Source organism: Poromitra crassiceps, assembly GCF_964638095.1.
Source record: "Poromitra crassiceps genome assembly, chromosome: 5".
NCBI classification, from domain to species: Eukaryota; Metazoa; Chordata; class Actinopteri; order Beryciformes; family Melamphaidae; genus Poromitra; species Poromitra crassiceps.
The window spans coordinates 65,826,392-65,841,840 of NC_139642.1; the positions used below are offsets into that span (position 1 = coordinate 65,826,392).

At 43.4% G+C, this 15,449-nt stretch overlaps 1 protein-coding gene across 1 annotated transcript; it reads right to left on the reverse strand.

Moving 5' to 3' along the window:
• Positions 1 to 179: 179 nt before the first annotated feature.
• LOC310776705 (E3 ubiquitin-protein ligase TRIM35-like) lies at positions 180 to 1,631 on the reverse strand (the record flags this gene model as incomplete). Its single annotated transcript, XM_083636861.1, has 1 exon — positions 180 to 1,631. Exon 1 carries the CDS (start codon positions 1,611 to 1,613, stop codon positions 180 to 182), a length of 1,434 nt encoding a protein of 477 aa, XP_083492987.1. The 5' UTR covers positions 1,614 to 1,631.
• Positions 1,632 to 15,449: the final 13,818 nt, after the last annotated feature.

A 15,449-nucleotide genomic window follows, 5' to 3' on the forward strand; every position in this document is an offset into this window, starting at 1 on the left:
TTCAACCTTTACAATGGGAGTCTATGGAGCCGGCTTAGAATGTGTGATGCTGTGTTTTGAATTCTGGACCCAAAATGACAGGATGGACCCCATGTGACATCATGCTGCACGGCATGTGACATCATGCTGCACGGCATGCTATAACAACGATTTCAGCTCAGCACCAGGGCTTCAAGTGGTCAGCATGTTGGTTGGTGGACATGCCCCCCGACTATTTGCTGTTCCACTATTACAGAGACCTTCACTGGTAAAATCTTCAGAGTATCCCAAGTGTTAAAGTAAGGAAACACCTTATCAGTGAAGCTGTGTGTGAAGGTGTGTATGTGTGTGTTAGTATCAGGGTCAGAGAATGACAGCTTTCCTCTGTTCCAGTCCAGACTCACTCTGACCCTCTGGATCTTCTTCTTCACGAGGAGATCAGCAGCTGGATCTGATAGGGAGCATGCCAGCATGCTCCCTATCTCCCTAAATACACATGTGCATTTACCGTTAAAGAACTCTATTGTCCATAATCCAGACAGTCTGCCTCTCTTCTTCTGGGCAGACTCTGCTGCCACACCCAGTTCCCAGACGGTACTGTCTCCTACCTCAACATCCCAGCTGTGAGTTCCTGAGTTAAAGCCTTCAGGGCCCAGGACAGAGGAGCGGTACCAATCAAACCTCTCTGGGTTTTCAGGAAGCTGCTGTCTCACTCCACATCTGACACTGGTCAGATCTTCAGACAGGATCAGTTCTGGCTGGGCAGTGTTGGGGTCCAGAATCACAGGAGTGTAAGAGACCATCTCCTTCATCTTGTCCCAGATTGTGAAGCTCAGGTTGCCCAGGTGCTTGGCCTTGTCTATCAGAGCTCCTGAGACCAGCTGTGGATCCTCCAGAAGGCAGCGCTGTACTCTTTCCACTGTAGCCTTGTAGTTCTGCAGCAACGAGACATCTTCAGCTCTCAGCTCCTTCTGTGTGGCTCTGACTGTGTCTGAAAGAGCTGCTATCTCTCTGCTAAGACCCTCAATCTTCTCCTTGGCCTGACTCTTCTGGCCCTCTTCCTTCATCAGTGCAGTGATCCTGGCCTCCTCTTCCTCTTGTAGAAACTGCTGAAGCTTCTTAAATTCCTCCTTAATCTGCCTCTGTGTGTGTCGGGCCTGAATCTTAATGTGTTCTGCTGTTTGATCACAGTTTCCTTTAACTTTATTAAAGAGCTTCAGTTTCTCCTTTAATGGCTTCAGTGATGTCTGGAGTTCCTCCTTGTGAGGCCGTGCAGCTTCATCGATGGGTCTGAATTTGTGGTCGGTGTGTGTTTCTGAATGCAGACAGACGAGGCACACTGGCTGCTGATGGTCCAAACAGAAGAACTTGAGTTTCTCAGAGTGCAGACTGCAGAGAAGCTCACATCTCTCCAGTAAGAAAGCCTCACTCAGGTTCTTCAATGCCAAATTACGAGGTGGTTCACTCTGTGAAGATATGTTCTTACAGAGTGGACAGTCATGTATTCGTCTCCCTGTCCACCAGCTATGCAGACAGGCTTTACAGAAGCTGTGGCTACATGACAGGAGGACAGGATCTTTAAAGATGTCACGGCAGACAGGACAGGAGAGATCCTCCTCTGATCTGGAAGCCATTTTGTCTCTCAGTGAAGTGGAAAAGGGATCGAACAATTATATTAGAAGTTTTGCGTGCTTCGAGGCAATCGAGTGAGTTGGCTCGGCTGTGAGCAAAAGTTGTCGCTTTTATAACCTCAGCAGGGGAGGATTCATGACATCACTGATGACATCACAATTCAGTCTATGACATCACTGACATTGTCACAATGTCTATGACATCATCAGTGATTTATATCATGATGATGTCACAGACAGACATACATACAGGCAGACATGTATGCATGAATCACTGATGAAGTCATAATTTTATGATGTTATGATGTTATGATGTCATATGCTGCCTTCCAGACAACTGGGACGTGGGTTTTTCCCAGTGGAAAAGTCCCACCCCCCCCCCACACCTTCAAAGCGTTCCAGTGCCCAAAGGCAAAACACAAACAACAAACTCCGACAAACGTTTTTTTGTTTGGCAAGTAGCAAGACAGCTTAACAATGAGCAGAGCACCCTCCTTGCATATAAACGAAAATGAAGAGTGACAACGGCACATAAGGTAACAGATTCCATTATACATTTTATTTTAGGCTTCATACTGTGGACTACATACTCCATGGTTGCGAATTGTTGTGTGATGTCAGACAACTGATTCCCCTTCTAGTTGGGGGAGATCCCTCCCACCCGTTTTCAAGTCGGAACTCCGACATTGAGTGACACTCCAGTGCACTTTTTCTAGTAGGATGTCAGACAATCCGAAGGTCGCAGTTGTCTGACAGGCAGCAATAATAATGATAATATTATATTTTTTAATGTCATAATCTTATGTTATGATTATGTCACTGATGACATCATCTTGCGCAAGTGACATCACTGATGTCATCATCACCAATGACATCAGAACAGACATCGGAGTTACAGCACTGATGCCATCATCCCTGATTACATAATCACAGATGACATCATCCCTGATGTCATCACCGATGACATCCAATTGCTTGAGTCACATCACTGATGACATAATCACTGATGACATCACCACTGCTCGAGTGACATCACTGGTGACATCACAATTGCAATTGCTATATATATATATATATATATTAGTGCCCCCAGTATGCAGAAATATTCAAATAGAACAGGTAAAATAATCTTGTGGTGAGACGAGGTCAAGGGACCCCTTTGAAAGTGGCCATGCCAGTTTTTCCCTCGCTTCTGAGCATTATTTAGCCGCCTTCCTGACAAGCTAGCATGATGCATTAGGTCACGATGTCATCAAATCAGTGACTCCTTGAGTGACATCACCAAGTGACATAAGTGATGTCATCAGTGAGTTAAGTTATCCTATGTTTGCCTTTGAGGTTTTTTTTAGATTCAATCATCACACAGTAAAAAATAAACAATCACGAATTTGAAATAGCTGCGACCAGATATGCGAGTTTCCGTAATGCACCAGATATTATGCGAGTTTCGCAGGTCACGTGGAGGCTGGGTTTACCCAGGCTACTGCAGGTGTGCTCTCAATTGGTCTTGAAATAAAATTCAGTCCGGCTTGTCCCAGACCGTGAATGAATGAATGAATGAATGATCTTATTTGACAATTTCATTTCAAATGCTCATCACCAATGAGCATTTCCACAAGCTAGCGAGGCCGCGCAGCGGGCGAGCCCAGGAATCGAGTGTGCGTACCGCACAAGATGCCTAACATACAAAGGCATGTTGGGGCTGGGTGGGCTGGCGAAGGGGAGAAAGTATCATCAGGAATAGGTCATACAGCTCTTAATTATACTTTAGCCTACATAAAATAGGCAAGTAGCCTACCCAAACAGAAAATGCTTAGGCTACATGTAGCCATAGCCAACCAGAAACTGTTGAGTGTATAGCCTACTACTGTAATACAGAGAGAAATTAACTTGTTCAGTCACTGCGGAAGGCAAAACAACAAGACCTTTCATGTTCAGGTCTTTTAGCAAAAACAGCAGGCAAAATGCAAATGCATGTAGGGCCTATCATCAAGTTTCTAAAATAAATTGTTTAGATATACGAATCTAAGGCTACTGTAGCTGTTTCATAATCTCCTGTTCTACACTCCAGTCCAGTTGGTGGCGGTAATGCACCTTTAAGTTGGCTTGCCAACCGCCATAAAACACCAAAGAAGAAGAAGGCAGCTAGCCACGTTTCTTTGGCCACGTTCTTGAAAGAGTAGCAGTAGCGTATTATTTCACGGTTATATCCTCGGTACTGAAGTTTAATTTACAAACACAAGACTTGTATGTGCGGATCATGATATTATCACGAATATATAAACTGGACCCGGGGCTCCGTTTAACTCTGAGAGGAAGAAGAAGCTCCTCTCTTATGGGACTCCGGTGAATGGTTTAGCTGTGAAGCTAATACTAGCTGTGAAGCTAAACGTTAGCTGTGAAGCTGTTGGAGCTTTGGAGGATAAAGTTGGTCATACCGCATTCAAGACAACTCGGACCGCCGTAAGTTTTAACACGGAACCTCCGGCCTGGACAGATTTTCTTTCACGCTGCACCTCCCGCTCGGGGGGTAAATCAAATTGTTGCTATAGCAACCCGCGTTAGCATGGTAGCTATCTACTAGCGAACAATGCTAACCGAACATGCGGAATGCTGAATTTCACAAAGAGCGAAACACAGATGACAAACGCATATGAAACGTTGACATTACATAATTAAGACCTCAAATTGTGTGTTAAAACGTCAACAAACGTCTTTATAATAATTCTGTGATTATCATTAACGATGCAAGTTGCCATTTTGATGTGGCTGTGACGTCAACTCGGAGAAACCGGAGCTCAGCAGGAAAAGTTCCTGTCACTGTGAAAATGAAAATAAAGGAGGAACAGGAGGATCTCCGGATCATTCAGGAGGGAGAGCAGTTTCAGGAGGACCCAGAGCCCCCACACATTAAAGAGGAACAGGAGGATCTCCGGATCAGTCAGGAGGGAGAGCAGTTTCAGGAGGACCCAGAGCCCCCACACATTAAAGAGGAACAGGAGGATCTCCGGATCAGTCAGGAGGGAGAGCAGTTTCAGGAGGACCCAGAGCCCCCACACATTAAAGAGGAACAGGAGGATCTCCGGATCAGTCAGGAGGGAGAGCAGCTTCAGGAGGACCCAGAGCCCCCACACATTAAAGAGGAACAGGAGGATCTCCGGATCAGTCAGGAGGGAGAGCAGCTTCAGGAGGACCCAGAGCCCCCACACATTAAAGAGGAACAGGAGGATCTCCGGATCAGTCAGGAGGGAGAGCAGCTTCAGGAGGACCCAGAGCCCCCACACATTAAAGAGGAACAGGAGGATCTCCGGATCAGTCAGGAGGGAGAGCAGCTTCAGGAGGACCCAGAGCCCCCACACATTAAAGAGGAACAGGAGGATCTCCGGATCAGTCAGGAGGGAGAGCGGTTTCAAGGGCTGGAGGAGGCTGATATCACCAAGTTCCCATTCACTGCTGTTCCTGTGAAGAGTGAAGATGAGGAAGAGAAACCTCAGTCCTCACAGCTTCATCAAAGCCAAACTGAGGAGAACAGAGAGGCAGAGCCTCTAGCCAGCAGCTTAACTGAACATATGAAAACAGAAGCTGATGGGGATGACTGTGGAGTATCAGAACCAGCCAGGAACTTAGATCCAGCTACTAATTTACAACCAACTAGTGATGACATGACTTCAGACTCTTCTGAATCTGAGACTGAAGACAGTGAAGATGAATCACACTTGAGTTGCTCAATTTGTGGTAAAATAGTTGGTTGCGAATCATACTTGAAGAGACACATGGTAGTCCACACAGGAGAGAGACAATTTAATTGCTCAGTCTGTGGTAAAGCTTTTGGTCGTAAAACAAGTTTGAAAAGACACATGATAGTCCACACAGGAGAGAAACAATTTATTTGCTCGGTCTGTGGTAAATGTTTTGGCCAAAAAGCAAACTTGAAGTCACACATGATAGTCCACACAGGCAAGACACAATTTAATTGCACAGTCTGTGGTAAACGTTTTCGTTATAAAACAAGTTTGAAGACACACATGATAGTCCACACAGGAGAGAAACAATTTAATTGCTCAGTCTGTGGTAAATGTTTTAGTCGTACAACAAGCTTGAAAGCACACATGCTAGCCCACACAGGAGAGAAACCATTTACTTGCTCGGTCTGTGGTAAATGTTTTGCCCATAAAGGAGTCTTGAAGAAACACACGATACTCCACACAAGTGAGGAACAATTTAATTGCTCAGTCTGTGGTAAATGTTTTGGTCATAAATCACACTTGGAATTACACATGAGAGTCCACACAGGTGAGAAACAATTTAATTGCACAGTCTGTGGTAAATTTTTTCGTCATAAAGGAATCTTGAACAGGCACATGATAATCCACACAAGAGTAAACATTTAATTGCTATCTGTGGTGTGGGAGAGGGAGAAGTCTTTATGCATGCAAGGGTCTACTGTGTGTGTTTGTGTGTTCACCTTTTTTCTTTTCTGGTCTCAGCTTGGTTACGGTAATACTGTTTATAGATTTTAATGTATATAGTTACCCCGCTACATCAGCTCCAAGTTTACGGAGGTACGCAACTCCTACAGCCTCAGATCCAGCACTTGGCTTGGTTTTGAGGTGCTGGAACCTGGATCCTCTTATTTCTTTGTCTAGTTTCAAACAAAAGATCACTGAGGTCGTCGCCACTAGCTGCTCCTGTTGAAATGTGTCATTTAGAGGCTACATCAGGTCAGCATTATAGAAGAGAATTCTATCTCAATTGCTTTTCATCTGGTTAAATAAACATTTAATAAATTAATAACATTTTTACTAGTGTCCAAGTCTCAATTGTTAATTTGATTCACTATATATAGAGCTCAACAGGTACATGACTTTTTGTGAAGTCACTGCCCTGGAAGTAAGTTCCCCATTCATTTTCTCCATAGACATTTAGAAAAATCCTTATTTACTTAACCCCTGTACCTTGCTAAAAAAAAATGACGGCCGCTAAACCATCAGATGGACATTGATATATTCATACTTATTCTTTATATATATAATTTTTATTTTATTTGTTCATATCCATTGATAACTTCATACCAACATTTCATGCTTACTCTGAATTTTAACCCCTCAAATGCCAGTTACTGTACTTTAGTGTATAATACAATTTACAGTGGAAAACAAAAAGTGAATTATTTTCCTTCCCATGAATGCAAACTGGATCTTTCCTGGAGAGATGATCATAGCCTTGGATATGTCAAACATTGATCCATCATTCATCTTGAATTGGACATTTGCTCATAAAAGACCGTTGGGGCCCCGCCCCCTTACAGTAGGTACATCAGATGAGAGAGAGATGATTTGCCAGATGTCAGGTCCCAGTGTCTGTTGGCACAATTTGTTGTACAGAGACACCTAGTGGTGCCCTGAATTCATTACATGTGTCATAACCATAGACTGTGGTCATAACCCCTCTTGAAGCCAAATGGCCGAAATAGCACCGACACCTATACTACATTATCTCAGCAACTGTTCATCAGAGAGACTTGGGGGCGGCGCTGCCAGAATTGGAATCGCAGTCGAAAAATAAGTATATTATCACTTTCGGTGGAGTTCTCCTAACCTGACTCCGCCAGCAGTGTCAGGTTAGAGTTCTCCTGTAAGTAGCTCAGATCATCACCGTGGGTCTATGGGAGCAACATCGAGGTTTCCATAAACTCTGTGGAATCCTGAGGTCTTATTTGCTGGCAGGAGGACACACGGTCTGTTGATCGCCATGTGCTCAACACTCAGCATGGCACATTACTGACAAGGCATCTGAGGACACAGTGCGTCCTGCACTCTGAGTGCAGTGCACATTTCTACTGTGTGTGTCTGTGTATACTATATATATATATATACAGTATATATATATATATATATTTAAGCAATATAGCATGAGAGCCAGTGTGTTGTGGCAAATATATCCCGCTGATCAGCTGTTATCCCACGAGGCCGCATAAAACGGTTTCAACTGACGGTTTCTGGCTGTGTGTGAAGAGGGTATGCAGTCTGGGTTCAGACTGTCTGGCTGTGTGTGAAGAGGGTATGTAGTCTGGGTTCAGACAGTCTGGCTGTGTGTGAAGAGGGTATGCAGTCTGGGTTCAGACAGTCTGGCTGTGTGTTTCCAAGCTTGCTGAGAAGCTGAGAGCTTTCTGGAAAGCCCGACACGCAGCTCGAGCGCAGCGCTGCATTCTCAGCGCTTGCTGAGAAGCTGAGAGCTTTCTGCAAAGCCCGACACCAACTAACGTTACGGGGTTAAATGCGGGGTTAACAGGCTTTTTTTTGCAAAGAAGACATTAGCCCGCGTCTATTCTTGTACAAAACATAATTTTCTGCAAAGTATTAGTAAAGTTATAAGCGAAGATTGATTCACAAGGATCTGACAGCTGTCTCCGCCATTTGTTTTTTCTACATTGTCATTTGAGGTAACCAAAGCCTTTTAGTAAGAGAGTTGCCATGGCAACTCATAACCCATGGCCATGGGTTATTGGAGTGGGTTATGGGATTTATACAATGGCTGTGAACCAATCAGATTGCTTGATTTGAGAGAGCCGTTTTATAAATATATATAATATATATCTATCACCACTCCAGAGTGTGATGCAGGGTGACATTTGACCTTCACAGGGCCTTTGGGTGGTGAAGGAATGGAATGCTGGAACAATGGACACCACGTGCTGGCCGGCCCTGGGATGACTGATAGGAGGAACGAGTGACATGCCAGTATGTGCCTGTGTGTGTGTGTGCGCGTGTGTGTGATACACACAGCACCTTGTCACTCCACTCCTGCACATAGCTCACACTTGTTTTCCCCCTCAGGCTAGCACTTGTTGTCGCTACTCGCTACCACACACACACACACACACACACACACACACACACACACATTGATCAAAACATGATGAGGTTATTGTATGGATAGGAATAGCTTGACTGAATGGGGAAGGTGAAAGGAGAAACATGTCACTGAGAATGAAGGGTTGCAAACAGCCAGTCGTCATGTTAACAGATCTGCTGCCTGTATGTGACCTTGCATTCTCAACTGTGGGATCAAGGCATGAACTCTGCACACACTGAAGCATCATGTGCTTATTAAACATCAGTGGAGGAACTAGTCAGATCTTTTACATAAAGTAGCAATACCACACTGTAGAAATACAACACAACTGTGTTTTCCCCCGATGCAAGAATTAATAAATACTCCTGGGTTACGGCAGACAATCAGCGTTAAGCAGCAAGCGACTGTTGGCAGCTAAATTTCGCTCGAGTTGGCATATTGGGGTCATCCCTATGTTCCCCGGGTCCTATACACTCAATCGCTCGTTTGCATTGACTTTGTATGTACTGTAAACTCGATGCCAGCGAAAAACCTTAATAGGTCGGTGTGAACGCACCTTTAAGTAAAAGTCCTGCCTTCAAAACCGTACTTCAGTAAAAGTACAAAAGTAGCCTACGGATACATATTACCACGAAAAAAATACTGAAATCTTTTACAGTGGGCTATATTCTGAATGAGCTACTTTTTACTTTTACTTACTGTAAGTAGGTCTTTACACCACTACTTTTACTTGTGTCGTAAAATACCCGCAAAGGAATAGTACAGGACATTCTGGTACTCGACTGAATACTTCACAGCTTTCTAACAGTACTAGTGTACTCCTGCTCTGTAAATCATAAATATTGGAACTGAATATACATGGACATCTTTCTATCAGTGCTCGAGTAATGCTGATCTATAACAAAGACTAGGCGTTTGGAACAGACATTTATTGTAGTTGCACACAGAATACACACTGATTAAGAAAAAAATACATTCGTGCATACTAAGGGTGTCAGAAAGCCCTTCATACCTGAAATAAACATGTCCTTGGTGATCAGATTGTATCCAAAAGTGCATCAGATCCTCATGTAAATCAGATCCTCATGTAAATCAGATCCTCATGTAAATGCACCCAAGAAACATCGAGCCACTTCTGGAGATGCTCAAAGACACATTTGGCCACATTAACTCATTGAGTGCCATGGACGAGTATGTTCGTCAATTGGTTTAGTAACGTAGAGTGCCAAGGACGAGTATGTTCGTCAATTGCGTTTTTTGACGGTGGGACGTGCATCAAAGCCAGATCCATCTCCTGTGAAAGTATGGTGGCTGTTGAATGTGTAAAAGCTATTTTAGGGACCCATTAGGTGGCGACAGTGCTCTCCAGATTACAGAAAGGCTAGGAAAAAACAGAGAAGAAGTCGTTGGGGAAACGGAAATCGCATCGCATCCGTATGCATCGATATGCATGAAGCATAACGTTAGCTGTGCCTGCAGCAGCCAATCTGCTGCCACAATTGAGCACCTCCGTGTCCGCTGAGATAGCCCATCCGCATGATTTTGTTATTAGTTGTTATTATTCTCAACTGGAAGCATGGGAGCCGGTGACAAATACACGCGGAACGCTGTAAAAAAGCTGGATGTAGCGGACTTTTCAGTGCAGAGCAAACGCAGCAGAAAGCCCCAGAGACACTCCCACACGGAGGAGTGTGCAGTTGAGGCGGGGGGGGGGCACGCAGAGCATCATACAACACTGACCCAGACAGCAGGACAGGATTGGCAAACGCAAGCTAGAATATCTGATGCCCACCAGCAGTAAATCAAGACCAGCAAGAAGCTGCAACCAGCAGCGCACGCAGGGGCCAGCGCTGCTGGTTGCAGCTAAAAAATATTGTTTTGCCAAACAAAATTCCTTGGTTTTCGCTGTTCTATTGAAGGAATTATTTTTGAGGTGTGACTACATCAGAAAATATTAGCTTCAGTCAGTGATGTGCATGAAATGTTTAATTTCACAAAAGGCTCATTATCTCAGCTTCTAGAAAAAAACGGCTGTTTTTGGTTAAATCAAGCTATCTTCTCCGGCTGATAACTAAAGAACGGAAAATGATATCAATAAACCTGTTTTTGCTGTTGATAGAAGAGAGACTCATCGTTCTTTTTGCGTGTTCGGTGTTTACATAGTAATATCACACAATATTCTGTGGGCCTCGAGAAATCACTGAAAACGCTCTGAAACTCTGGCACTGGGAGCGTCCGTTCTCCAAAAGTGGCTGGCACTCAATGAGTTAATGACAAGTGTGAATGCTATACAACTCCAATCCAAATACAACAATTACAAAATGCAAGTCAGCTTCATCACACATGTTAACAAGAATATAGTCATGATTAGCTGATCATACACGATGCTAACGAGCTGTAACTTAACTCACAATTGATGAGATCAGTGACATTTCAATTTCCATTAAAAACAGACTGTGTGTGAAGAGGGTATGTAGTCTGGGTTCAGACTGTCTGGCTGTGTGTGAAGAGGGTATGTAGTCTGGGTTCAGACTGTCTGGCTGTGTGTGAAGAGGGCATGTAGTCTGGGTTCAGACTGTCTGGCTGTGTGTGAAGAGGGTATGCAGTCTGGGTTCAGACTGTCTGGCTGTGTGTGAAGAGGGTATGCAGTCTGGGTTCAGACTGTCTGGCTGTGTGTGAAGAGGGTATGTAGTCTGTGTTCAGACTGTCTGGGGTTTCAGACTGTCTGGCTGTGTGTGAAGAGGGTATGCAGTCTGGGTTCAGACTGTCTGGCTGTGTGTGAAGAGGGCATGTAGTCTGGGTTCAGACTGTCTGGCTGTGTGTGAAGAGGGTATGCAGTCTGGGTTCAGACTGTCTGGCTGTGTGTGAAGAGGGTATGTAGTCTGGGTTCAGACTGTCTGGCTGTGTGTGAAGAGGGTATGCAGTCTGGGTTCAGACTGTCTGGCTGTGTGTGAAGAGGGTATGCAGTCTGGGTTCAGACTGTCTGGCTGTGTGTGAAGAGGGCCAGGATGAGCACAGGCCACAGTAAGGTTGGAGCTCCATGCAGCAGCAAGCCTGTGGTGGCAGGGCAGGGCTTGATGTGGTCTGTGGGCAAAGAGGAAGATTAGCAGACAGACAGACAATCTTCAAATGATAAATTATAGAGTGCAAAGTAAAAGACCTTTTAGACAGTCCATGTAAATGTCCAGTAAGTCCTTAAGTGATGTATAGTATAGTATAGTATAGTATAGTATAGTATAGTATAAGTATAATGTATAATGACCTTGCATTCGTTTCTTCCCAGCTTTCCAGAGCTACTATTGAGGAACAGCATGGATTGTGCTGAGAAAGAACTCTACCAATTAACATCATCATTGGTAAGTAGCAAATAGAGAGAGAGCCCCAGGGATGACCTATTTTTGTAGTTGGAACGCGGAAGTCCCGGACTTCCTGGTTCTTCACTGTTTCTGCCTATGGGATTTTGCCGCGATTCCAACCCTTTGATGCTGAGTGCCAAGCAGGGAGGCAAATGGGTCCCATTTTTGAGTCTTTGGTATGACTCGGCCCGGGGATCGAACTCACGACCTCCCAGTCTCAGGGCGGACACTTAGACCACAACGCCACTGAGCTGGTTTACATACATGATACATGATGTGTGATACATGATGTGTGATACATGATGAAAGGCCAAAGGAAAAGCAAGCAGTGACAAAGACATCATTTACCAGCTCAAAACCTTGTCAGTGTAAACCACTACACTACGCAGTGACAAAGACATCATTTACCTGCTCAAAACCTTGTCAGTGTAAACCACTACACTACGCCTCAGTGTAAACCACTACACTACGCCGTATCACACAAAGTCGGTCAAAATACGGCAATAACCAAGTTGTTCAAAATGTGAATTCTGCACTGAGACTCTACAATTGAAAGTGGCTGCATTGAATGTTGTCATTGACTGTATAGGCTACTGTACAATGAAATAGTGCACACTGACTTTTCCCAGTGGGTATCTTGTAGTCTATAGTGATGTTCTTCTCTTCCCTCCGGCCCTTTCGCGTCAGTATGCAGATGTAGACCTTGGTGTCGTTAGCATGCTGCGCAGGATGGCCGGGGAGGTACACCTGACATGCTTCCACCGTTGCCTCGGCTGGCAGGGAGCCATTCGGCATCTTGAACTCACAGTCGAAGGGCGGAGAGCCGTCACACCGTGCGTAAGAGCAGTTCAACCTTCAAATGATCGGAAATATTCTCGTGGTTTATTTTTTAAGTCACAAAAAGCAAAAGACATACCAGGGATGCTGTAGTATGAATGATCATGACTGCATGTGAGTATGTCAGACATAGTGTCTCTGTTAGTGAGTAGAATGTGTGTATGTCATGTGAGTATGTCAGACATAGTGTCTCTGTTAGTGAGTAGAATGTGTGTATATCATGTGAGTATGTCAGACATAGTGTCTCTGTTAGTGAGTAGAATGTGTGTATGTCATGTGAGTATGTCAGACATAGTGTCTCTGTTAGTGAGTAGAATGTGTGTATATCATGTGAGTATGTCAGACATAGTGTCTCTGTTAGTGAGTAGAATGTGTGTATGTCATGTGAGTATGTCAGACATAGTGTCTCTGTTAGTGAGTAGAATGTGTGTATATCATGTGAGTATGTCAGACATAGTGTCTGTTAGTGAGTAGAATGTGTGTATATCATGTGAGTATGTCAGACATAGTGTCTCTGTTAGTGAGTAGAATGTGTGTATGTCATGTGAGTATGTCAGACATAGTGTCTCTGTTAGTGAGTAGAATGTGTGTATGTCATGTGAGTATGTCAGACATAGTGTCTCTGTTAGTGAGTAGAATGTGTGTATATCATGTGAGTATGTCAGACATAGTGTCTCTGTTAGTGAGTAGAATGTGTGTATGTCATGTGAGTATGTCAGACATAGTGTCTCTGTTAGTGAGTAGAATGTGTGTATGTCATGTGAGTATGTCAGACATAGTGTCTCTGTTAGTGAGTAGAATGTGTGTATATAATGTGAGTATGTCAGACATAGTGTCTCTGTTAGTGAGTAGAATGTGTGTATATAATGTGAGTATGTCAGACATAGTGTCTCTGTTAGTGAGTAGAATGTGTGTATATCATGTGAGTATGTCAGACATAGTGTCTCTGTTAGTGAGTAGAATGTGTGTATGTCATGTGAGTATGTCAGACATAGTGTCTCTGTTAGTGAGTAGAATGTGTGTATGTCATGTGAGTATGTCAGACATAGTGTCTCTGTTAGTGAGTAGAATGTGTGTATGTCATGTGAGTATGTCAGACATAGTGTCTCTGTTAGTGAGTAGAATGTGTGTATATCATGTGAGTATGTCAGACATAGTGTCTCTGTTAGTGAGTAGAATGTGTGTATGTCATGTGAGTATGTCAGACATAGTGTCTCTGTTAGTGAGTAGAATGTGTGGTATGTCATGTGAGTATGTCAGACATAGTGTCTCTGTTAGTGAGTAGAATGTGTGTATGTCATGTGAGTATGTCAGACATAGTGTCTCTGTTAGTGAGTAGAATGTGTGTATGTCATGTGAGTATGTCAGACATAGTGTCTCTGTTAGTGAGTAGAATGTGTGTATATCATGTGAGTATGTCAGACATAGTGTCTCTGTTAGTGAGTAGAATGTGTGTATGTCATGTGAGTATGTCAGACATAGTGTCTCTGTTAGTGAGTAGAATGTGTGTATATCATGTGAGTATGTCAGACATAGTGTCTCTGTTAGTGAGTAGAATGTGTGTATGTCATGTGAGTATGTCAGACATAGTGTCTCTGTTAGTGAGTAGAATGTGTGTATATCATGTGAGTATGTCAGACATAGTGTCTCTGTTAGTGAGTAGAATGTGTGTATATCATGTGAGTATGTCAGACATAGTGTCTCTGTTAGTGAGTAGAATGTGTGTATATCATGTGAGTATGTCAGACATAGTGTCTCTGTTAGTGAGTAGAATGTGTGTATGTCATGTGAGTATGTCAGACATAGTGTCTCTGTTAGTGAGTAGAATGTGTGTATATCATGTGAGTATGTCAGACATAGTGTCTCTGTTAGTGAGTAGAATGTGTGTATGTCATGTGAGTATGTCAGACATAGTGTCTCTGTTAGTGAGTAGAATGTGTGTATGTCATGTGAGTATGTCAGACATAGTGTCTCTGTTAGTGAGTAGAATGTGTGTATATCATGTGAGTATGTCAGACATAGTGTCTCTGTTAGTGAGTAGAATGTGTGTATGTCATGTGAGTATGTCAGACATAGTGTCTCTGTTAGTGAGTAGAATGTGTGTATATCATGTGAGTATGTCAGACATAGTGTCTCTGTTAGTGAGTAGAATGTGTGTATATCATGTGAGTATGTCAGACATAGTGTCTCTGTTAGTGAGTAGAATGTGTGTATGTCATGTGAGTATGTCAGACATAGTGTCTCTGTTAGTGAGTAGAATGTGTGTATATCATGTGAGTATGTCAGACATAGTGTCTCTGTTAGTGAGTAGAATGTGTGTATATCATGTGAGTATGTCAGACATAGTGTCTCTGTTAGTGAGTAGAATGTGTGTATGTCATGTGAGTATGTCAGACATAGTGTCTCTGTTAGTGAGTAGAATGTGTGTATGTCATGTGAGTATGTCAGACATAGTGTCTCTGTTAGTGAGTAGAATGTGTGTATGTCATGTGAGTATGTCAGACATAGTGTCTCTGTTAGTGAGTAGAATGTGTGTATATCATGTGAGTATGTCAGACATAGTGTCTCTGTTAGTGAGTAGAATGTGTGTATGTCATGTGAGTATGTCAGACATAGTGTCTCTGTTAGTGAGTAGAATGTGTGTATGTCATGTGAGTATGTCAGACATAGTGTCTCTGTTAGTGAGTAGAATGTGTGTATATAATGTGAGTATGTCAGACATAGTGTCTCTGTTAGTGAGTAGAATGTGTGTATATCATGTGAGTATGTCAGACATAGTGTCTCTGTTAGT